This window comes from Alosa alosa, chromosome 20 (genome assembly GCF_017589495.1).
Source record: "Alosa alosa isolate M-15738 ecotype Scorff River chromosome 20, AALO_Geno_1.1, whole genome shotgun sequence".
Taxonomy (NCBI): domain Eukaryota; kingdom Metazoa; phylum Chordata; class Actinopteri; order Clupeiformes; family Clupeidae; genus Alosa; species Alosa alosa.
Window position 1 is genome coordinate 23,687,950 of NC_063208.1, and position 25,740 is coordinate 23,713,689.

At 41.6% G+C, this 25,740-nt stretch overlaps 1 protein-coding gene across 1 annotated transcript; it reads left to right on the forward strand.

Moving 5' to 3' along the window:
- The first annotated feature begins 2,250 nt into the window (after positions 1–2,250).
- LOC125285669 (CMP-N-acetylneuraminate-beta-galactosamide-alpha-2,3-sialyltransferase 1-like) lies at positions 2,251–24,599 on the forward strand. The gene is made up of 7 exons (XM_048230206.1): positions 2,251–2,538; positions 14,330–15,316; positions 18,970–19,163; positions 20,366–20,545; positions 22,213–22,258; positions 22,505–22,624; positions 22,772–24,599. The coding sequence occupies exons 2-7, from the start codon at positions 15,026–15,028 to the stop codon at positions 22,943–22,945; spliced, it is 1,005 nt and encodes a 334-aa protein (XP_048086163.1). The 5' UTR covers positions 2,251–2,538; positions 14,330–15,025; the 3' UTR covers positions 22,946–24,599.
- Positions 24,600–25,740: the final 1,141 nt, after the last annotated feature.

Here is a 25,740-nt window from a genome sequence, read left to right on the forward strand (position 1 = left end):
CTGTCTGACTGTTCTGAGTCCAGTGTCAACCTTTTTTGAGAAGCTAAATCCCTGTCAGGTACGAGGAAGGAGAGCTACAAAGGTATTGAGCAAGGCCGGGCAGCTCATGGGCCTGAGTCAGCTCAACGGCCCGAGATAATTTAGGATTTTCCGATGGAAGTGTTTGACAGGGCTGGATTATGACTCTCATTTACTGGTGAGATAAATTAAATACATGGTCCATAGGATTCTCTTGTCCATGTTTCATCTTTTGAGATATTGTAGACCTCAGCTCAACAATGTGTCATTTTCACCGACTGTCATAAACTGTCATGATTTTGTTATGAATTTTTTCATGTCTTGCATGGTCCTAATAGCAGCAATAGAAAATAGATTATTTGTCACTTAAAGCCTTCATTCTCCCTTGCTCAAGAGACAAGACAAGGTAAGTACTTGGGTAAAATGTTTTCCCTACTGAGGTAATCACTGTCATTGTCAGCCTGACTGGTTCATACATATTTATTTTGAGGATTCTAAACACACACAAACACTTTAATACCTTTATTTGTGTTCACATTTTACAATAGATTTCATTGAACACAAACAATCTTAGATACCAGCATTGTAGCCTATGCCTCTGGTCTCAGTTCATGGGTACAAAAAAAACAGCGCCTTCTCCAGATGTGGCGACTGCCAATTATCACAGAAATTGAGCAGAATTTTGCTAGAGCCTTTGCTCTTGTCTTAGAGAGACCAGCAATCTGCAACCCCCTGACTACTAGTCTGTGGACATTACCTAGGCTTCCAAATATATACACCAACAGCTTACATTTGTACCTAAGCTGTAAAACAATGTCTCTGAGTGGCACACACACACACACACACACACACACACACACACACACACAGAGAGAGAGAAAGAGACATAGAGAGAGATCTGAGATGGCTTTAAATGAGAAGAGAAATATATAAGGGTGAGCATTCCCAAATTCCAGGATCTGAATTTAATATATCACACTGCTGTTGAATTCTGACAAGAATGCAGTGTTTATGCTACCTGGTCAGAAACAGGCAGCAGACAAGAGACATTGTGCTGCTGTAAATGAAAATTAATGCAGGTGATTTTTTAGGTTTTCATGCTGATATTAACCAAATTATGTTCTTTGATCTGGTCATTTGTGTACTGCAGTGTTGCCCTGCATTGGATCTGACGTAGTATAGGATAGTATAGTCCTCGTAAATAAACTGACTAATCAACTACATAAACTAATTTATGATTCATGAAACATGTCTGCACTGCGTAAGCTAGGCCTGAAGGTGTGCCTATCAATTAATGTATGTATTCAGTGTTTTATGTATAGCAACAGTTCCCTCAGATCATTCAGTTAATTATTCATGTCCATCAGGCATTGCAGTTCAATGCTGTTGCAGATGTATATCATTGCATTATCATGTTATCATGTTATCATGTGTGTGACTCTAATGCATAAAAATGGTCTATTAGTCAAGTCCTCTAACTGTAGTGTATGTCACAGTCAAATCCAAACAACCATTTGAAAATGATCCCTTAGGCCTACCATGGGGCGTTTATGCTATTGGTGACTTGTCTTTGATCAAGGTTGGTCTAGACTACACTGTCATTCATATCTTCAGGATCAGGATACATCTCAGGACAATAGTAGAGAGTAGGCTACCTGTCCTCGGCGCCACCTTCAATAAAATGGGTAAAGGGGAGGGGCGGCCACACAGTTCTGCTTAACAAAGAAAGGTCATTGGTGCAAGCTTGCAATTCATGGCCTCTCAAAACAAATATTACGGTGTTGCTGCATTCCAGATATGGACCGCTAGTACTCAACTCTATTCCGTATTATTACCATGTTCGCTCAGGTGTGCAACGCCGTTCCAAATGATGTTCAGTCAAGGGCATCGCATTACATCAACATTATTTCTTGAAGTGGTGATAGAAATGATTGATTGACGATAGTGCATCAATTAACTCCATCATAGGAAATAGGCCTGTCTTAACTATGGTAACGGTATATTTATTTACAGTAGTCATCTACTTCACGAGAAGTGTTGTGTTGATGATAATGAAGATGAAGTAATCTTAAAACAATAATCAACAGATTTAGGTGCAAGTAGGCCTACAACATAGCGGTATAAGGGCTATCCCCTCACAAGAAAGAGAGGGGCGTCACTCCTCTGTCTTTTCGATCCACGTGGCCACGGTGGGACACAGAGGAGCTGGAACCCGTTTGTAGGAGAGCAGTTGACTCCACTGTTTGATGCAGCGCAAAGCTGCTGAACATTGTGAATCTCCCCCGCGGAGCCATCCGTTAGCGCGTTAGGGAAAGAGAGAGAGGGTTTGTTTTGTAGCCTACCAAGGGCGATTACTGAATCATTGAAATGCAACGGTCAACCTGGTAGTTTTGTCTTAGCTGTTTTTTAAGTGCAGATGACAACATAACATATAAAAGCCAGCACTACCCGCCGCTGCCAGACCGAACCCCCAAGATAACGGTTTTGCGTCCATCTACATGCGCTCGCAGGAGATTTCCCGTAAGTAGCCAGCCCCTTTATAGTAGAAAAGCACGGACATTACCTTTCGTGTTTTGTCCTCTGCATGTTTTGGGTCAGGCTTGTCCGACCTATCTTTATTGTAGAAGCCTGCATGTGTCCAACATTTCAGATTGTCTACAGTATTCCATGTTACAGAATAACTGTTCAAGTTCTGGCTATTTTCAATTTCAACCTACTGTAGCGCGGGGCTTTAATGAAAACGTTGTACAAGCGGGGGAAAAAGTATACAACAAGAATAAATGCAGATAAGCTTGCTGTAATTTTGGTAGTTTATTTTATTGAAAGCAGGCTGCACCGAAACTGTTTTCGAAGGTAAATAACGATGAGACTGGCTTAGGTTTGTAATAAGTTGACAGGAAAGAAAGATTTGATGCGTAGTTGTGTAGCCTATTTATTGGTGATTTACCACTGTACGACATTGTCATGTTTTGCATGCCTGCAACATTAGCAGTCGAAAGCATCAGAATGTCTTTCTACTCGTCATTAAATATTTCAGTGATTACTTCTGTTTACTGTGAGTTTGGAATTGTCACCGTGGCTTTCTTGACCTGCAGTGGTCTCGCCAGGCAGTAATTTTGCATTATCTTCTGTACAAACCACTGACTGCTGAACATATTCGAGGTGAAAGCCATGTTGCGCAATAAAATCGACTTTGGTTAGGTGGTATCAGCCTATGGAATAAAATGGAGGGTTTTTTTGCGCGCACGTCTCTCAGGTCTGATATTGACTTTCCACGCAGATAATGTCTCCGTTTATTCATTCCACCTAGACCATCAAGCGCCGTCATAAATACTTCATTTCCCACTTAGGCTGTCCAGACATCTGTTGAGTTTTCTTGATGATTTTGATGCCACAGATTTTGCGAGAGGAATGAAAGAAATCTCACTGTAGAAATATGTGGTTGGTGTTTCAAAGTATGAAAGAACTCTGTAATTAGATCTTTACATTACTGTGTCTCTCTGTAAGGCACTTGAGAGATTCTGGTCATATGAAAAGTAGTACAGTGCTGCCTGCATGTTTCCATCAAGAGAGGGAATAATTATTGGCTGTACATGGTGAGAAACTGGTGTGGTTTGGTATCTGATCATCCATGAATGAGCTGGAGAAAACTTAACATTGTTTCTCTTGGAACTTCGATATTACTTAGCCAGACAAGTGCATTCTCTTGCTCACTGACTCTTTCTTTATATTACATGGAGGTTGGTCGTGCATTTGCCTGAGGATCAGGAAATTCTTGATTTTCACAGTCCATCCCCCAGAAAGATCAAAGATTTGGTGAGAAAGAGAAAGAATGTGTGTGTGTGTGTGTGGGGGTAACATGCATCTCCTATTTCCTGTGTCCTGTGTTGGGTAGGCAAGGAGGACAGGAGCTGTGATGGGGAAATGATGGGTGCTTTTAATTAAAGACTAGCAGTCCTGTAGCAGAGCGGAGCTCATGTCGCCATGTCTCTGTGGCTGTGGTTGTCTCACCAAAAACCAAAAAAAAAAAACCAGAAAGACATGATGGCGTCTGCCAGTGCGATTCAGCGCATGATTACTCTCTGTGCTGAGCATGGCTGTGCTGTCGGGAGACTCACACAGGCCCAGGACTATTCAGAGCTGTGGTCGGCTCCACTGGAGTGTTGAGACGATCCGCAAGGCCAGTGTCTGTATATACCCCCGGTGCTGAAAGAGAAATATTTGCAGATTTTTTGAAAAATGTATTTCAGGAGGGGGTCCAGGACACATTTTTTAACCCCTCACACCCGAGCGCCTTCTTCCCCGTCTCCCTCTCTTCCTCCCTCACTGACACCCCCCCCCATCTTTCCTTTCAGAATGTGCTTTTAAATTCTGTCTCTTAGATTCACCCTCTGTTTCCACTTAAAGATTTGGCCGCAGACCAAAAACCTGCAGGACTTCTTTCCAGCCAGCCTGCAAAGTTTTTTTTTTCAGTGATACCTAGAAAAAAAAGGCATGTTGAGAAGGCAAGCTTGGCGTCTCGGGGGCCAAGTCTTAAATTACATGTGTGTATCCATGGCCTCACTCCCTACCTGGGCTGATTCACTACAACCTAATGCTGACTGCTGCTGTTTCAAAAGTTTATTTCAGTGCATTTGTTTTGTAAACAAATTGGGTTGACATTTATCCACAGATAACAGCTTGTGGTTTGTGTCCATGTTTATGCGTGGGTTTGTGTATGTCTGTGTGTGTGTGTGGGGGGGGGTAGCAGCAAGAAAAATGTGGCCCATGCACAGAACAGTCCGTGGGCCCCTTTCCTGTGGAGGACCCCTCATCTCTGCTTCCACGTGCAGGCAAATAAAGACCTCCCACCCTCCAGCGGAGGCTTGGGTTACTTGGTTCCACTACGCCGGTTCCCGGACTGCTTACCACCTGACAGCACCTATAGAACCCACCATATAGGGCTGCATGTGAAACGAACACCTCTTTGTATCACCATCAAGTGTGCAGTTGTTTTAATCTCCCCGGTTAAGTTTTGTCAAAACACTGCTGCACTTCGACTGCCAACAAATCCCCACGTTGATCGTGATAGTCTGCAGCTGGCCGTAGCGGTGGTGGGTGGGGGGTTGTTGTTGCTCAGTCATAAATAAAGAAATAAATTGAAATGTGCAGCTCTGCAGCTGGTCTGCATGGACAAGTGGAATGCATTATGTAAAGAGTGTAAATAGTGGCAGATGTTTCATCCCTTTTTGATGACCATTCAAGGTTCATGTACGCATTTGGTAGATTGCTGTGAATGGAGTGACAGTTTGTTTTCTGGCACTCCCTCCACCAGCACCCCCACTCCCTCCCCATCTCTTCTCTCTCCCAGTAATGGCCAGATGTGATGTCCTTGATACCCACCCACACACACAGAGACATAGACACACACACACACACACACACACACACACACACACACACACACACACACACACACACACATACATACATACACACACACATACACAGTCTCACAGAAACACACACACACACACAAACACACTCTCACAGATGCACACACACACACACACATACACACTTACACACACACACACACACACACACTCACTCTCACAGACACACACACACACACACAAACACACTCTCACAGATGCACACACACACACACACACACACACTTACACACACACACACACTCACTCTCACAGACACACACACACACACAAAGAGGTAGATACACACACAAAGAGAGGCAGACACGACACCTCCGTGTTGTCATCCCCTCCAATGTGTTGAGGCAGACAGCAGTAGAGCGACATGGAAGTGCTTTTCCCCTCAGCAGATGCCGTGCGGCAGCTCTCGCGCTCTCCAGCGAGAAGCATTGATTGCCACCACCGTGCGCAGGAGCCCATTGTTGCCTTCCAGGGGCTTTTAGCGTGAGGTGCGAAACATGCTCAAGGCCGCCGATACACCATGAGTGGCATGTTGGTAGTGGCAGAATCCCACTGGGGCCGATGCTGCACAATTACCCTGCGATTGTTCTGTCATCGTCTCCTTTTTTCCCCCTTCTTTCTCTCTCACTCTTCTCATCTCTGTACCGTTCCTCGTCCTTATCTGGTGTTCTTTGCAGCAGTGGCTAATTGTCATGCTTTAGCGGTACATAGAAGCTATAGCTCTGGCACACAGAGCCATCTCCCTTATAGTGAGGCCCAGAAGCTGCGCGCCACCTGCTCTGCGTTTTGAAACTGTCCAGGTGTGTGCTGGCAGGGACCCCAGGACACACGCTGTCAGCCTTATGGGCATGAGTTTACCCTCCGTTATGGTCATGGCTTCTCTCTCTCTCTCTCTCTCTCTCTCTCTCTAATTATTTATAGGTCTGTCTGTCTGTTTTTCTGTCTGTCTGAGTGACTATATATATTTATATAGAGTAGTACCTGTGGCATTTCTCTCACTTTTGGTATTTCTCTCTAGTGGTTTGATTAGGCCCAGGTGAATGAAATAAAGCATAACAAACAGTAAACGTCATTAAACAGACTGGTTCAACAATACGCTCCATGACACGTTCGGCTGCAGTGATCTGACACTAGGGTCTAAGCCTTCTTGTGGAAAGTTGACACTAATCCTATTATGTTTGGTGCCTTTTGTTTTTAAACAATGTCCATGATTTATGTGGGGCTTTACCCACCAATCCTTTCAATCACCACAATATTTTTTGTGGAGACATCACACCCTTGTGTTCACACAGTTGTCTTTTTTTGTCAAACACAATAGACTTTTCTTATCGAAATCAATGGAATGTCTGTTCAGTTGTTTTTTTTTTAGTCCAGATTGGGATCACAGTCTTGGATATGCACAGATTCCTATCTTGTCAATTGTTTCCCTTAAAATAACAGTAGTCATCATTGACACAAAGCGGACGACTAACATACACACGTAGACAAATGCATATCAAACACGTATAGTGATAAAAAGAGAGAGAGAAATCTGAAATTCATAGAGTGACTATGACTAGACATTTTATCCTAGCTCCAACATTGTTTGGTGTGCAGTTTATGTTCTAGTTTCTTTGCTGGATATTGCCACAGACACATTGAGAATGTGCTTATATGCCCACAGAACGTGCTCAAACACACACAAAACATACCCATACTCGTATACCCACACAATGTGCAAACACACACACAGACGATCTTTACGATATTCAATGGCCGTAAGCACAAACGCCTTACAGGCTGCAGTGTAATGGTGACATTACACCATTATTTCCACTGATGAGTGATTCTGAACAGTCGGAATTATCATTAAACCGGCAATTACACAAAGCAATAACTGTCAGCTGCACACTGCAAAGAGGTAAACAAGGCCACAAACGGCATCCGTCAGTAAGATCTCTAAAGTCTGGAAAAGATTGAGCCGAGCCCATGCTGTAGGCCCTCTTTAATTTCAAAGCGGTTTACAGCATCATAATCCAGCAAGTCCAATGCAAATGGCCAGGGATTATTATTTGTAAATTAGTAAATAATGCTTCTAGCTGTTCTGCAAGCGCTGTTTGAAAAATGAATCTGACTGTGCAGCACTAGAGGCATGCATCATTAAGCACAGAGGTTTAAATGACATGCTCTTGTTTGCAGAGAGGACCTATCTTGTAACTTGTAATTTGTTAGCAATGGACTGCTGGAATCTAGGAATCTTTCTGGTATCAGAACACAAACAACAATTCAAGCTCCAAGCAAAAAGGCTCACTAGAGGAAGTATGTTCTGCGACTCGTATTTCCCCTCGACCTCCGGATCTTGCAGGGTCATGACTCTTGACCTCTGTCAACCTCTATGATTTTTACTATGGGGACACTTGTGAGATCAATAACAACTCACCTCACACAACAGAATAAGAATTTGCCATTTTCTTTAGAAGCAATGAGAAATGGATGCGCATCAGGGTTGAACTCTGCCTGCCCTGCGCTGGTGTGCAGGGTTGTACAATATTGTCACAGTAATCGAATGCCGAAAGCGGATCGCACCGGTCTCCGCAACGCTAAACAATGAGTGTGAAAATAGATGACAGGGCAAAGCCTACCATATGTGACTGCCCCTGGGAAAAGCAGGCCTTGCCTCTCAGGTGTGGCTATAATTTGAGTGATGAGGTCCATTTACCAAAGAGGAAGATAATTACTGTAATTTACAGCAATGAAATGGTTCAAAATAGCTCACTTCTAATTCAAATGTATCTTTGCCAAAGCTAGGCTAATTTAAGCTGTTCTATTATTGTTGTTTTCAGAATGTTTTATGGCTGGTTGTAAACAGAAAGAGAGTTTACATTCAGCGCTTGTTAGACACACATTGTCCCACTGCTAGTCTTACACTGAATGTCAAAACTGTACTTTAGACTGCAACGACTTTGTTTTTCAGATTTGTTTAGAGAACATGAGAGAAAAAAATAGTTCTGCAGATTGCAGTGAAAGAACCCTAAAGGTTTCCACATGGAATCCTTTTGGATGCTTCTGGCAATTGTCGTTTTGGTAACACTCCATAATAAGGTGCCATAATAAATAGCAAACTAGTAATTACCTAACCCTTTGTTAATATTTGTTAATTGTTACTAACATATCTATTTGGCACAAGTTAATAGTTTTTTCATCATTAATTAAATATTAGTTGTTTGCATAAAATCTGTATGTTAATGTTTTAGCAAATCTATTAACTAATATTGTATTAATATGTGATAATAGTTAACTTAATGTCTTTTTGGCACTAATTAACAGTTATTTCTTACATCATTTAAAATTGTTAAAGGAGAATTCCGGTGTGAAATTGACCTTAGCTGCACTGAAAGATGTTGCCGAGTACTTACATGTGTCCAATAGGCACCTTCGGTCACCCCCTAGTATTCCGAATTGCGCCGATTTTCGCAAAGTACTCGGCAACATCTTTCAGTGCAGCTAAGGTCAATTTCACACCGGAATTCTCCTTTAAATGTTAAATGTTTATTTACAAACTATATGTTAATAGAAAAGTTAATGACTTATTATTATTTAACTAATTGTTATTAAACTGTGCCTATCCCAATATGAACCACTCCCCATAGGACCCTTACAATAGATAGATAGATACTTTATTGATCCCCAAGGGGAAATTCAACAAAAAAACACAGAGCTACCTTGACATGCTGCCACTCTTGTCGGCGCCGGAACCGCTTGCAATAAAGTTGGTTAAGTTTAATTAATATATTAGTAGTATATAGCTATAAGTGTGGGGCCCCTTATAATAAAGTTGGTTAAGCTTAATTAATATATTAGTAATATATAACTATCAGTATGAGGGACCCTTATAATAAAGTTGGTAAAGCTTAATTCATATATTAGTAGTATATAGCTATCAGTGTGGGGCCCCTTATAATAGTTGGTTAAGCTTAATTAATATATTAGTAATATATAACTATCAGTATGGGGGACCCTTATAATAAAGTTGGTTAAGCTTTATTAATATATGAGTAATATATAACTATTAGTCAGACGGTGAAGGGACTGAGACCAAAACTGGCTTATCACATTTATTCCTTAAGGAAAAGTTAAAACAAAACATGCCTTCAGGCAATGGCATACATAAAACAGCATCTGCACAAGCAAAATAAAAAGTAGTTGAATGGGCTATATTACATGCATCATTCCTATACCATCACTGTCAGCCCTACTAGCAAGGGAGACATGCGACATGGAATGTTCAGGTGCACAGAATGACAGTTTATTAATATTCTGAGACTCACTAAACACTCACAGACGTAGACCATACGGAGGTAATGCATAAACATAATGCTAAACTAAATGTACATTCATTTCCTGCTAGACTGAATTGCACTTTCCATGCACACTAAGCTAAACTACACTGAATGCATGGAAAGTTGCTAGCGGAGTTTACAGCTAGTCACGTTAGACCTATGCATTAGACTCAGTGTGTACAGTATGAACTCGTGGTCATAATGAAAACATTAATAAACGTTCTCGAAGTTGCTAGAATTGCACCCAAATCCTAACAATACATATAAAGTAATACAGGTGGTACATCGAAGTTTTCAACTTAAACAACATTTTACAGTTACAAAATTAAAACAAAGTGGGGAGTGCTTTATACAGTCAACCTACCCAATGCAAAGCATACCGCTTCTGATCGGCTATGGCAACAATACAAGGACAAAACGCAGCAGAGCTGCAGTATACCGTTTCTCTAAAGGGGACTCCAAAACACCAATCTCAATAAAGCTGCTTAATTACGGCGAAAATCACATACAAACACTAAACTACATTTCTAACTCTGTTACACCCCTCTCCCCTGAATTTCACCAAATTCAAGCAGCAACCAAATAGTACTTCCAAAGGCAAAGAGTACACTACTTTCAAACACTAGACAGAGGGTCACCAATTACAGGACAGCCAACCACAAAGGTATCCAATAAGGATGAAGTGGAAGAAGAGGTACGCAAACTCTCACACAACCAACCACTGGCAGTAGGGTGCCTTATACACCCCACAAGACCATGAAGCCATACACCATATTCCATAAATTCTCCACAAAGCTAATCAGAAAAGCTACATAAATAATAATATGTCATTACCTTTTATATTAGCATATAGTTTGTAAATAAACATTTAACATTTAAATGATGTAAGAAATAACTGTTAATTAGTGCCAAAAAGATATTTAGTTAACTATTAACAAATATTAATACAATATTAGTTAATAGATTTGTTAAAACATTAACATACAGATTTTATGCAAACAACTAATATTTAATTAATGATGAAAAAACTATTAACTTGTGCCAAATAGATATTTTAGTAACAATTAACAAATATTAACAAAAGTTTAGGTAATTACTAGTTTGCTATTTATTATGGCACCTTATTATGGAGTGTTACCGTAGTTTTTACTATCCTGGGGAAGCATTTTTGCCAACAAGGGGCTCTTTGTTTGGACAAAGTTCCACATTTAACCTTTAGTTTCAGAAAGAATGCCTTAAGGAGTTCTATTGCATCCTCTCTTCAAAGGCCATTTGCTAGCTTTTGTAACAGTAGCCTAAGGATGGATGCCAGGACCAGTGAACAGTAACAGTACCTTGATGGGAGGCTGCTGCACACAGCGTCAGCGCTCCCCACCGGCCTGGTTTACCTCACCTCCCTCGTCGCGCCCCTGGAATATCTTATTCAGCCTTAAATATTAATGCGACTAAAAAGGCGCCCACGGAATTGAGTTAGGAGGAGGTGTAGAACATGTCAAAACAAAAAAGGCGTTTCAAAGCTGACCGAGCGAAAGACTTTAAACGGCCCAGTTCTCTCTGATGTGTGTGTGTGTGTGTGTGTGTGTGATGTGTGATGTGTGTGTGTGTTACTCGGGGTGGGGAAAATGTTGATTGATGGATGAGAGATGAGAGAAGGGAAAGGAAGCCCTTGCTGTTTTATATTCCACAAGTTACACCCAGATGAGAGTGCAGAAGAGAAAGAGTGAGACAGCTCAAGAGAGAGAGAGAGAGAGTAAGCAAAAGAAAGAAACCCCAGATCTATATGCACATAATTTTAAGAGCGGCAGGGGGACTACGAAATATTCCAGGGCATCAGAGACGTGTTTATCTTCCTGTTAGCCTACGCCTGCTCTCCTTCTCCATGCCTGTCACAGTGTTTCAAGTGTTCCTTTTCATTAATGAATAATGAAATGGATATTATGCTGTTTTCCCCCTCTACATGCCCAGCTGAGAAGATGGAATCAGAGGCCGGAGGGTTGGTGGGAGGGATAGTGCACTTGCCCTTGAGCACTTCATTAGATCTTAATTGTGGGGATGTTTCATTTCCACGGCCAGTGGAAGTTTGGATGCTCCGTCCCACCAACAGTGCACTGCCGCTGAGCTGTCCATTATGCTGTGTGTGTGTGTGTGTGTGTGTGTGTGTGTGTGTGTGTGTGTGTGTGTGTGTGTGTGTTTTCTCTCTTCCCTCATGCTTGCCCCATTATTTATTGTAGATTACAGTGCTTTAATACGCTTATAGGGAGGTCCCTGGCTGCTGGGTAAGCTCCACTCTCCATCTGCCTGACCGTCATAACTTTTTTTTAATAGAATCTCATGCCCAGGTTTTGAGCTGATCTTCTGAAGTGAGCAGTACAGAGTGATCTTCTCCTCAATAGCTTCCAGCAGCCCGACACATTCCGATGTTAAAAGTCAGAATCATAATTGACTGTGCCAGTGTATCTCTCCCTGCTGCAAACATTCCCCTGTACCATCCAAATGGGTAAAGGTATCGCTTGCTTGACCCCTATCGATTTCCTGTGCTGGTAAACAAACCAGTAGGAGATCAAGCGAATACAACCCTGTTTTTGGCAGTATGAAAGGCTTAATCCTAATGATATAGCACAGCACAGCAGACCACAAGAACAAGCTTGGAACAATGCCCCTGGGATTAGAAGCATTTGAATGCTTGTGTACAAAGGGGGAAATGGACAAGAAATAAGCCTAAAATCTTGATTCAGTGTGTGCAGAAGGCACTCCAGGCTCAGTGCAGGGCTAAAAGGGGTGTATTTTTTTCCTGTTAGCATATCATGCCCTGTGACCTGCATGGGTGTTAGCCACAATGGTGCCAAGAGTTTGATAGCATTCTTCTGTGTAGGGTTACTCTGAGTTGGTAGGGCTACTGCATGATAATTTGGCAACTAGGAGATGGTTTACACATGGTTGTGGGCGATTTAGTGAAGAGAGTTTGTATCTGAATAAACTGAATCAAATTGTATTGTTGAGTATGCTGATATATCTTCGTAAAAATTGCAACAGATGGCAAGAATGAAAAGTATTTTTTTTAATTAGGATGGCTAATGCACCTTAAAACTATGAATATGCGATGAGGGTGATTTTCAATTTATTTCCTTAGGTTTTTTTATATTTCTAAAGCCAGAAGAACAATCAATAGAAATGCCAATATATTGTTATGTCTCCCAGAATTGCGAGAACCATGACCATAACTAAATGTGACTGGTAATGAAATCGAATTATGGCATCCCTAAGTGATTCGTACCTCAAGTTTGCAATTCTGAATGTTCAGCAATTTTCAGACCCCTCTGAGTTGGCAGAGTACGAGTCCATTCTTATACTCAATGTGGTGCTTTCATGCAGACCACAGATGTCCCGGTGATTTATTTGGACAGCATGACAGAATGTTCTGGAAACCTTTCACTTGGCCTTGTATGGACTTTTTTTTCAGAGACATTTCCAGTTTTCTGCTGTGGAGGCCCAAAGGCGGGCTTAAAAATTGTTTCCAGTAATCATTACCGCAACAGCTTGGGGCCTCAAACTGCTCACGCGAAGCAGACAGAAGAGACAGACAGCTCTCGCCGAGCAAAAAAAAAAAAAAACACAACCAATTCTTCGTGGCCCTCTAAAAAAAACAACCGGCTGATGATTTCGAAATAGGAGTGAAACGCAAAAGGGGAGAGAATGTCACTACTGCTGCCACCTCTTTCTGCCTGTTCTTGACCCCTCTTCCCTCTGGTTCTCACATCTGACCCTGTTTCTTGTCTTTGTCTTTCCTCCTGTTGCTGTCTGGTTCGGTGCGCACAGGTTTGCACAGACGCTGCGGCACAGATCAGTGGGACTAAACTTTGATCAATGCGTGGCAGGCCAACCCCAGGACAAGGTCGGGGGGATGTGACACCAGCCTGCGCCTTGTCACGCGCACACAGGGACCATCTGTTTTGGGGAAGAATCAGTCTCACTGTCACCTTCCCGCAGTGCAGCATGTCAGTGTGTGTGTGTGTGTGTGTGTGTGTGTGGGTGTGTTTTTCAAAATGCCCCCTTCTACAGTAGCTGGTGCCAGTCTGAACCATGTCTCCTGCATTAGCTTCGCCCTCGGCTACCACAACCCTCCCCCCACCCACCCACCACACACACACACACACACACACACACACACACACACACACTCACACACTCCCCTGAGTGCCAAGCAGCCACATGCTCACCATTACTGTAATAAATGCAGATGCCGTGTCATCTCATATAATAAATGGCCCCCGCCTCTTGTCCACTGCTGCGAAAGTGACCTCATCTGTCATTACGCTCCATAGAGAACATGGCCATTTACCTGACAAGCAGACCCAGAGATCTACTGTGGTGACAGCACAAGCTGCCTACCTTCTGTCCAACAGCCTCGGTCAAAGAGCCCTTACTGCGACTCAACTCCTGTCTTTTATAAAATACATGTAGTGTTCTGGTGTTCATTTCTATCAGGTTAGGTAGCAGAGGCTAACTAAAAAAGCATAATGCAGAAATTGGGACTAATGCCACTTGTTTGTTTTCCAGGTGGATGATTGTGAAAGACGGACTTGACCGGTCAGTGACTTCATTAAGTCAACAGACGGAATGCTCGGTGGCACGGTGCCACCACTCCTCTGATAAAAGCCTGGTTGGAAGGCTGGCACTTTGGGAGGACCCAATAAGACTAGGACTGGAAATGTGGGAGCTGGAATTTTGGCTCATGCACACACTTCCATCAGCTATTTCGGATTGATGATTAATGATGGATTAACAGTCGGCGAATCTCCAAGGCACTGGAAAAGACTCAGCAGGCTTTGCTGAGAGAGAAAGAATTAACACCAGAGGCAGTTTAACTTTTTTTTTTGCTTGTTTTTAATTCTCTCTGAGGATCCTTACTGCCAACTACAGGTATAAACACAGACTTTATGTGGCAAGGATTTGGTGGATTTATCCTGGAGAGTGCGATGCAGGCTCCAACAGCAGGTTGGCTCTGCAGTGGGATTTTGTCACAAGCCTGCAGAATGGGGAATATGGACAACCTGGCGTGAAGGCACAATTTGATCTCTCCCTGGTGCTGTCTGTTCCCCATCACTTCCCTCTGTCCTCTGCTACGCTTTCCCTCCCTCCTTCCCTTCCCCAATCCCTCCCTTCATCACCCTCTCCCTCCCTCCATCCGTCTCTCCCTCCATCTCTCCCCCTGGGTCCTGTTGTCTAGAGCGCAGGGCCTTGCTGTGCCTCGCCATGTCTCTGCTCAAGCTGCGAAAATTCCGGGCCCTGACCCTCCTCTTCTGCGTCATTACATTCACCACGGTGCTGTTCAACTACACACTCCGCGATCCGTCCGGCTACTTCCTCAAGTACGCCTTCCGCCTGTCCGACAGCCTCTTTCCCAAGGGCCCATGTGGCTGCAGGCGGTGCCTGGCAGACCTGGAGGATGACCCCTGGTTCGCCGAGAGGTTCAACCAGTCCTTCCACCCACTGATGTCCAGGAAGGGAAGTTTGCTCACCGACAACACCTATAGATGGTGGCAGGTAAAGGGGCTTTGTTCATCCTCTGTTATCTTAGACACTGACACCCAGAGTCTATTCTCTCCCTTTTAACAGTTGGTAAAGAAACACATTACTCCTAATTAGAATTGACTCACAAGGCTATTACCCTGCCTCTTCCAAATGTGATCGAGCTTGGCACCTGCCACTTTGGATTTAATTGGAAATATGTCATGGGGGAATGGGTCTTTTAAGAACCGTGTGTGTGTGTGTATGTGTGTGTGTGTGTGTGTGTTTTGTGTGTGTGTGTGTGTGTGTGTGTGTTGTGTGTGTGAGAGAGAGAGAAAACTGTAATAGGAGTAACCCAGCTCTGTGTTCTAAACCCCCCTAGCTAAAATGCATCAGCTGAGATAATAGCTGTAATTGTTGTCCAGTGTTTATCTGAAGACAGATATTCTGCAATGAGTGTGACAGTATTGTTTTCTGCTTTTGGGGTGACAATCTTTGTCAGTCATAACATCTATTACAATTTGAGTCCCCTTAGGCAAATAGTGTTAGCTCTCAGGTGATAGTTTTAAGTTTGAGAAAAGGTTGATTTGTGGTTGGGCCTCTTTCTTGCATGTTTAAACTCATTCCATGTGGTATGATGACCAAACCCTGAGGGCCTATGTCTTGACCTGTTCAAGAGTGCCCCTGGTCTAGAGCAAAATTTATTTCCCCCCTGGGAGTGCATAGCACAGTCCACAACATCTCCTCAAAATTCCAGGCATTCCTGTGGAAAAGGAACATTGCTTTACTTTAGAAGAATTGGCTAGTTCACAGATTGTGCCAACAGATATTACTTTTACCTTGCCTTGGCATAACGCGCGCCTACATTGCTGTAGTGTAATGCATCTTCACATGTATTTCTCTTGACAGGGTTGCTTTCTTTGTGTCATGTTCTCGGCATTTCTTTCTTCATTTATTAAGTAAAAATAGCTGACGAGACAATTATCCTTCCCTCAATAGACAAAACACTCGCATCAAAGCAGGGTGACTTCTTCAGACTTGCGAGTGCTGTCAAATCGATCGTACACTGTTTGCTCATAGTCTAGTGGTGTGGTGGTGAAGTGTCATCATGCTGCGTTCAAGAGCGTAGGGTAGGTCTACGTCCCGTAGTAGGCCTAGCCTATATTTAAATTTAACGTTTTTAATGGTAAGACATTGCACAGGGATGGATGATGAGTGGTTGTTTAAGATTAAATTACAATGCCAGACCCCTTCAGATATGAGAGACCCCCTCAGATTTTTGACTTTGTTGCTTTCATGGGAGCCAGTCCTCAATCTATGGGAGCTCGGCTCCCTCACGTAATTCGAGCACTGGTTCAAGGGGAATAAGTCTCAGTGATTTTTGACAAGGTATACAACCCTAGAATTAGGAAATATATGATAGCATTGCATTTGGAGTAGCTTTTTGTCTTTTATCGGCCTCTTTATGTCCATTGTACGCCTATGGAGGGATATTTTACAGGTGAATTAATAATTAACAGCTATCCCCTCAAAACTTCCACAGCTGATTATACATTAAGCCATTTTATTTCTTTTTGCATTGCAACTTTTCTGAAATGTTATGTATGTAATTGTTATGTAAATGTTATGTAAGTATGTAAATAGACATCATCTGCTGAAATACGCAAAAATTTGCATACATTATAAGTAGGCTACAGAAACACTGGATAAGGTAAGGTTCAAAGTTCTTTTTTGTTTTGCATTTTGGACATATTACAGTGATGTTATCACATTGGGTGTTTTGAATGTGGGTATTTAGAATAGATCAAAATACTGTCAACAGCCATTAAAACAAATTTATCATCACCATTTTCACAGCTCTGAACAAGAAATCTCCACTTCAGTACAAACACTAAAGTTATACCCCTATATGCTAGAAGATTTCATATAGGAGGTTGTTCATATATAATTTGTAATCTATAGCATGGAAAGTAAATAAAGGTTCTGAAACATAACATAGGTTTTCAGCAAATGTATGAAGACATGCTCAAAAATACATTTCAGGAATTTCAGGAACAACATTTCATTTAATATGTCACTAAAATGAAATACAAAAAGATGATTTTGATCCTGACTTTATCCAATGTTAAGATTTCATGCAAACGAGCGAAATTTAAGCTTTCCAGTGATATTAGCGCCAATTGCTGTGATAAATGGTTCGCGAGAAGATTAACATTGAACATGAAATGTAATCATATTTAAATTATACATGCAGCTCTGCACACCCATTACTCTCTGTGAAATATATCACAAACTCTTCACTCGAACACATGGCAAACACTCACGATAAACAATAGACCTTACAGAATATGAGGATATAAAGCATGTCTCGGTACAATATGTGGTTCCCGAGTAATCAGGTTTTGAAATTGCAACACATTTCTACATGGTCTCCAACTTTGGGCCAAAGGTCTGATGTATTCTAATGCACACTATACATTAGTATATTAGTCAGTATACATTTTTGTAAGTTGCTTAGCCATAGAGTATCCCACCATCATGGTTCTTATATTGCCAGATTTCAGACAATCCCACTTAAGACAGATATAAATATATATTTCTACTAGCATGCTTCCTAGTGACATTAAGGCAAAAATTAAGAAAAAAATTATGAGATGCAAATAAAAATTGTTCTTAATATAACACCTGACGTGTAAATGAATGAGTGTTATCACATCATACTTTCCCAGATATGGGTAGCCCAAACTGTCCTGAAAAAGGAAGATATAGCATGTATGGCCATTACAATGACCAAGAAAACTATCTTATCTTAGATACATTAGCTGAACAACACCACTGACCACTTCTGCATAATTTCATGGAGTGCTGAAATGTACATTTTTTGAACATGAAGTGGAACTCAGGAAATATGCTTTATGGTTGGGAACTTATTGCAGTATCATCATAACTATGGCTTAGGCTACACCACAAATGTTTCCATCCATACAGATACAAATAAGCAATTGTGTTTCATACGGCACCAGATAGATGCATTTAAATGTTAAAATATACTTAATTATATAATAATATATAATAATAATATAATATTAGTAATAATAATATAATTGTCTGCATGACACAACATCAGAGGAACGCAAGACAGGTTCAGCCAATAACCAAAAATGTTATTTCTATTTTGTTTGGTAAGGATTACATTTTATGTAAATCAGTGGTTCTCATTCTTTAGAATTTCAGTGGTCCTACTAGATCCCTTTGGTACCCTAATGTTAATTTAACTGTGGGACCCTGGTCCCAACACTGAGAACCACTGATGGAATAAAATTGTATGATTTATTATTTTTTTATTTCCCACCACACCAAAATCTCACTCCAAAGTTTTTTGAGTTCTGTGACCAAACCCTGAGGGCCTGTGCCTTGACCTGTTCAAGAGTGGCTCTAGTCTACAGTAGAGTAAAATTTATTTCCCCCCTGGGAGTGCATCACAGTCCACAACATATCCTCAAAATTCCAGGCATTCCTGTGGAAAAAGAACATTGCTTTACTTTGGAAGAATTGCCTACTTCACAGATTGTGCCAACTGATATTACTTTTACCTAGCCTTGGCATAACGCGCGCCTACACTGCTGTAGTATAATGCATCTTCACATGTATTTCTCTGACAGGGTTGCTTTCTTTGTGTCTCCTAACAGTGGCTGCAGGCTGAGAAGCAGCCAGCCAACTTTAGTGAGGTGGTGGACAAGCTCTTCCAGATCATTCCGGATAAGGAGTTCTACATGGACTCCGGGCCGGACCGCTGCCGGACCTGTTCTGTGGTGGGAAACTCTGGGAACCTCAAGGACTCTCACTACGGTCCTCTCATTGATGCTAGCGATTTTGTCATCAGGTCTCACTCGCTGTTTCTACCTGCTTTCTATGGATCGCTAATTAGGCTAATCGCTGCTCTAGGCAAGGCTATCTGTTGTCCTAGCATAAACCCGCTTTCATCTGTCACGTTAGCCAGCTTTCACACTTTTAAGGGGCTATCACATTGTACACGGTATGCGCTGCGCTCACCGCTAGGTTGCTCTTGGTTGAGGTAACGTCCAAGCTTGCCGCTGGGCTCAGCGCAAAATACCAACGACGCACGCGTAAGGGCGGCAAAGCGGCAAAATGCTGCTTGCGCTACGCTTTGCTGAGCGCAGCGGCAGGCCAGTTCTTGTGCACGCAAGCCATTGACTATAATACTTTTCATAGCGCATGCCACGTGTAATGTGACAGGCCCTTTAGGAATCATCCCATTCTATACATTTCCAAGGGCAACAGCACACTGTCTTGCACTTTAAAAAGCACAGTGATGGGTCTTTGCAGCAGGATTGAACTGAAAATGTAAATGTTCAAGAATTCCAAGAATACTTGGACCAGCATCTAGAAACGTCTAGAATAAAATGTATTCCAAACCTGCATTTTCAAGTTTTTTTTTTATTTTTTTACCTTTCTACATTTGGTTGATGGCCTCTTACAGAAGTTGCCAAGGGTCATTAGGATCGCAGTATGTGTGTGTTCCTTTGGGTAAATTTAAATGCAAGGTCTGTCTTCCACTGTTGTGAGAGGCTGCAGAGCAACGGCTCATGATATTGCCTGTATTCAGTGCTTTGCTTGTGGGAATGAAATTAATCAATTCAAACAACTAATATCCATGCTAATAATCATTTGTGCCAGAAAACTATTTGCACATGTAAAACATTACTTTTCTTTATTTTACATAAGCTATTTAAAATTTTAGCAATTCAAAGGAATGTCACTGACATCCATTTTCATTGCAAATGTACATGTGGTAATTTTGCAGTAGTACTATCTAAAGGTATATTTTTTGTGTGATTTTGTGGATGTAATTTGTGGATGTTTTGTGTTTGCTTTTGTGGATGTAATTACATTCATATGTTGTCATTCTTTCCCACAGTAAATACACCAAAATCCAATATGTTTTTATATTCACACAACCCCAGAGACTTGGGCTACATTAATGTATGTATGTATTCATGTATGTATGTATGTAATGGATGTTTAAGTGATTTGTCTAAAGATTTTCTCACTCTTTCTTCCTAGGATGAACCAGGCTCCTACCGAGGGTTTTGAGGAGGACGTGGGACGCAGGACCACCCATCACCTCATGTACCCTGAGAGTGCCGTGGACCTGGACAACAGGACCTGCCTCATCCTCATCCCATTCAAGACCTTGGACCTAGAGTGGCTCATCAGCGCTCTGACCACTGGCACCATCACGTAGTGAGTGGGAACGGGCATAAGGGTTCTTTGTTGTTATTGTTTTTTAAACTTTGGAACCAGCACCTTTCCTTTTGTCTGTGGTACCACCACACAGTGAGTAAAAAAAAGGTAATTCCACCGCGCTTCTGATCGTCCATCTGGTGCTTCACAGGAGTAGTAGTAGTAGTAGTTGTAGTAGAAGTGATAACTATTATTTTCCCTGTGGGGCAGTTGGGTTTGCAGCACAGTCGCAAGGCACTTCATGACAGGACATCATACATATGACACAAACAAAGAGTCCATACTGTACATCAAGACACCGACATACTGTATGTACCGATCATGTGAAGAGAGAGAGAAATCGCCAGAGCGATATTACATCTGCATTCTGATCTTCATCAGAATGCAGATGTAATATTGAAACGTTAATCTTAAAAAATAACCAACATCCACATCTGTGTGCTCTGGTGATTCCTCTATCTCTTCACCATCACGAAGTGAGTCAGAAGGGTTCTTGTCTGTTGCATGGTATATTGTAGAGTCCCTCATTACTATTTACCACAGCAGTTTGGTAAGTGTGGACATGCGTACATGATTCCATGCACACAGTTTATGACTCAGATGCTGTGTACACAGATGCTGCACAGATGCTGACATCAAGATGTGTGTGCTCTGTCCGTTCGATAATTAAGGGCCACGTTTTGTTTTTTTGACAGGTGGGATGTTTTCCTCCATAAATCCAGAGCCAGGATTGCGTATTGAGTATTTTTCTTAGTCCAAACACTGAAGGGATGGCTAGGGGACCATGAAGAGCTATTCGCTGAAGTTGACAAATAAGAGGATCAGAACTGTGTGAACTCTGTACCTTAAAGGGACCTGGAAGCATTCTGCCTAGTAGCGTGCTGTGTGAGATCATCCAGTTATGAGTTGATTGCAATCTCAAGGATTCAGTCATTTTTATTTGTCACATGCATAGAGATACTGTTGTAAAACATGTAGTGAAATGGCATTTAGCTGTTCAACTTGTTTGTGCAGATGTGTCCTGAAGTTTCACCAACTGAGGGATCACCAACAATTAATCTTTTCATCACTTACCACTACTACAAAACACTGGAACACTTGTATCTGTCAAACAAATGAATAACATCCTTTCACTAGTTTTAAGCAGAACCTTTAAAAGTAGTTTTAGGACAAGCTGTATAACCGTTTTTATGGGTGTACTAAGCACTCTGCATACTATTTAGGTCAACAATGTGTTTGCAATGCTGAGAGGATTCATATGCAACAGCACTTCACCGTCTCATCCATGGCAGCTGCTAAATTTACCAAACATGATCCTCCGGCCCCGACACCTACTGTAATTTTTCCAAGCTGTCCAAGAGCTCTTAGCAGCCATTGTGTCTGATTAGATGTCGGAGAAGTGCACCACTGACGGCTGAGTTGGCTCCGGTGGGGGCTGTTCTGAAATCCAGATAAGATCTATTAGCAACACAAAGGCAAATCACACTGAGCTCCAGACAAATGTGGCATTCTGACAAAGCATTTGTTCTTTGTCTTTGCTCAAAGACTGTCAAACAAAGTACCCAATGCAAGGGCAGTGTCACAGAGAATGATCAGTTCTGATAATTAATGACAGGCATCTTTGTGTGTGTGTGTGTGTGTGTGTGTGTGTGTGTGTTTTCTTTCAGTACATATTTACCTGTCATCGCAAACATAAAGGCCAGCAAGGAAAAGGTAAGACCTCCCCAGATTGTTGGTGGGCAGTTTCATTTTGACATGTTTTTTAATCCTTCTATCCACTGAGTAACATTTGGCATAGATATATGTTTAATGTGTTGTCTTTTAGATGATTTGTTTGTAATTCTAAAGGTGACTAGACAAATGGAATACATGAATGTGATATCAAAAACCTGTTTTTTGAAGTTAGAATGAATTCCAGTGATAGTGACATGGGATTTGCTCTGCTGTGAACTCCTGCAGGTGATGGTGTACAGTCCCAGCTTTTTCAAGTATGTCTATGACACATGGCTGGATGGCCATGGCAGATATCCCTCCACAGGGTTTCTCACTCTCATGTTCGCCATTCATGTGTGTGATGAGGTGAGCTCTCTGTGTTTTTTCACTCGTTCTCCTTTCTGTTGTCTGTTTTTTTATCCCGCTACAGTTGTCACGGTCACATTCAGATGTTTCAGTGTAATAAAGATGTCACAATCAATAAGTTGAATTGAATTGTTTGCTTATGTGTAGGTGAGCGTGTATGGGTTTGGAGCAGACCAGAATGGAAACTGGCACCATTACTGGGAAGACAACCTCTTGGGAGGCGCTTTCCGCCACACTGGTGTCCATGACGGAGATTATGAGTACAACGTTACTATGCTGTTGGCAGACAAACACAAGATCAAGCTGTTCAAAGGGAGCTGAAATCACACCCAACGGGGGCAAGGAAAACACGCCTGGTTTGATGACTAAGTCACTCGATCGCACAGTTCCTCGCACTGTGACTAGTTACAGGAAGCGCACAAAGAAATGCATTACACATAGAACTGGTGATCCTTCTTGAATTTCAATAAAGTATCTATCTATCTATCTATCTATCTATCTATCTATCTATCTATCTATCCTGCCAAGAGATCTAATCTTGCCATGATCTTGTTTGCCATTATTTCAAGAAGAAGAACCCCATTCTAATATGTTCTAATGCAAGGTAATATCAGATGAATTGTTTGAGGGCTTGTGAAACCACATGAAACTTGAACTTAGTGAAAACTGGTTGCGTCCTCTTTCTCAAGTCTCTACCCTCCATTTGTTTTTCACTATGATGTTGATATCAATCAATGGCTGTGTCTCAAACCGTCTACTATGTAGTGCAGATATTGGGACAATACTAACCATCGAAAAGTGGGCATAATGCCAGTTAGCGCTCAGTACACACTAGCAGTGTACTGACTGAAGTAAGTGGTTTGAGACACAGCCAATCTGTTTACATGTACCTAGAGCTTGTGTTAGTTACAACTGAAACCACAACTGTGAAACAGTGGCATGATAGTATTGGCTTTGGCATCAATAATATGGGACAGCAGTATAAGTTTTCCTTCATGACAGTTACAGTGAACCTGGCTTGGCAAATCAGTCAGGTTCCTCCATTTGACAAGACTGGCAGAGGGCCATGTTTCTCATTGGACCTGCTTACAATGACCAGATGGCCGTAAAAAATTATGGGTTGGTTGCTGTGTGGGAGAGTGTGTTGTGTTTGGCATGTCTCTTTATCTTAGTGTTTGTGTTTGTGTGTGTGTGTGTGTGTGTTTGTGTGTGTGTGTGTGTGTATGTGTGTGTGTGGATCTGAGAGCTTGCATGCCAGCTATCACGCATGACTGTGATCACCATATTGGTCCAAGGTGTGAGACGAGAGCCACACTGTGATGGACAGGATGTCAGTTGCTGTGCCCACACAACCTCCAGTCTCACCTGGCCTTCATTTGCTTCCAGTCCAGTCCACAGCTTTTGTGTGCAGTGATAAAATGCAGCCATTGCTCAGCTTTTGACCAGTTACCTTACTTGCCTACTATCTACAGTTCCAAGCCTGTGTCAACACATCCAAGGCCGATGTTGACATGTTCTACAATACAGTTATGTAATGTTTTGTCATGTTTTCAGGTTTCTGTCAGAAATTCTCTCTTTTTGTAATGATGTGTGAATGATGGGGACAAATGTACAAGAAACCCATCCAGTAGGCTACACCACTAATGCCTGCCCTTGACTGAAACCTTGAGTGAACAAGGCAATTTTTTGAAGAACCAAAATGTTGTCTTGGAAATAATGGACTGATGAATGCTTCACTAAATGAAGTGCCTTATTTCATTTAGTACTTCTATTTGTTTTGTAGGCAAAGTTGTACGGTGCCTTTAAATGTTATCACCAGTTTTCTATATTTGATAGATGTTTGTCCTCTGAAAATGTCAATGAAGCATCATCAATGACATAGTTATATCATGTGTATTTACATAAAATGTTATTTAAAACTGTTTGAAATTATCACTTAAAAATATTAAATAAAATATATTTTCTAACCCCACAATTCATTTTGCTTTATTATGGTTTCCCCTACTGTTTACATGTTAGAAATGAAGCAATTTATTCTGCATAAAGCTGGGCTGCGATTTTGGGTCCGATTTTGATCCGATTTCCAGTGGTAATTGTAGGGCTCTTTTGATTCTGATCGAATTTCAGCTTTGTGATGCATCTTTGGGTAACGAGACAATTAACCTGGCAGATGAATCTCTGGCATGTGATGGACGAGTAAACAAACTGTTCATGAGCCTAAACCAGTCTACCTATTACTTATGCAATACCGCCCTCTAACGGCCATGTGTGGCAATCAATGTGAATCAATGTAAACATATTCTAATGTATTTTATTTAAAAGAGATGATAGTTTATAAAAAAAAACATGACAATACAAGGCTGCAATTAGCACTTATAAACCTAAGCTAAAATAACTACAGCAAAAGATGTATGGAAATGTTTATAGTTTGTTTTAGGTCATTACAGTTTTTTCTGAATGCTTAAACACAACTGTGATTCTTATAGCACAATTTGTAAAACTATTAATTCTTATAGCAAAACCACTCACTGAGTTCGCAAAACTAAAAGCACAAACACTGCTTTGCACTCAGTTTGCAATTTTGTAACACACACTTTGCACAACTGGAGGCACAATCCACTGCACAGCACTCTTTTTGCGGAACTGTAAACACAACGCACTGCTTTACGCTCAATTTCCAAATGATCAACACACTCCTAGCAAATCTATACACATTATTTACACTATTTTGTCAACTCTCTGGCACACTTTCTCATGTGAAAACTGTTTTAGATAATTAGTTCACTTTGCAATCAGCCTAAGCACTATAAATAAGCCACAGGTAATGTGCAATGGGTACAATGGAGGGAGCAGGAAGAGTGAGAAAAGTAAGAATTAGAGGAGGCTGAAGAATAGGACATGGAGGTGAAGTAGGAGGAAGAAGATGAGGAAGAGGATGCGGAGGTGAAGAAATGAAAGGGAGAGGATGACAAGGACAAGGAGGTGAAGTTAGAGGAAGAGGACAAGGAGGAGCAAGAGGAGGACGAGGAGGGGGAAGAGGAAATTACTGTAAGAAGAGAAAGAAATAGCCCTTTTACAGGCAAAAAAATCAGTCTACATGTGGGGTTATTGTCAAT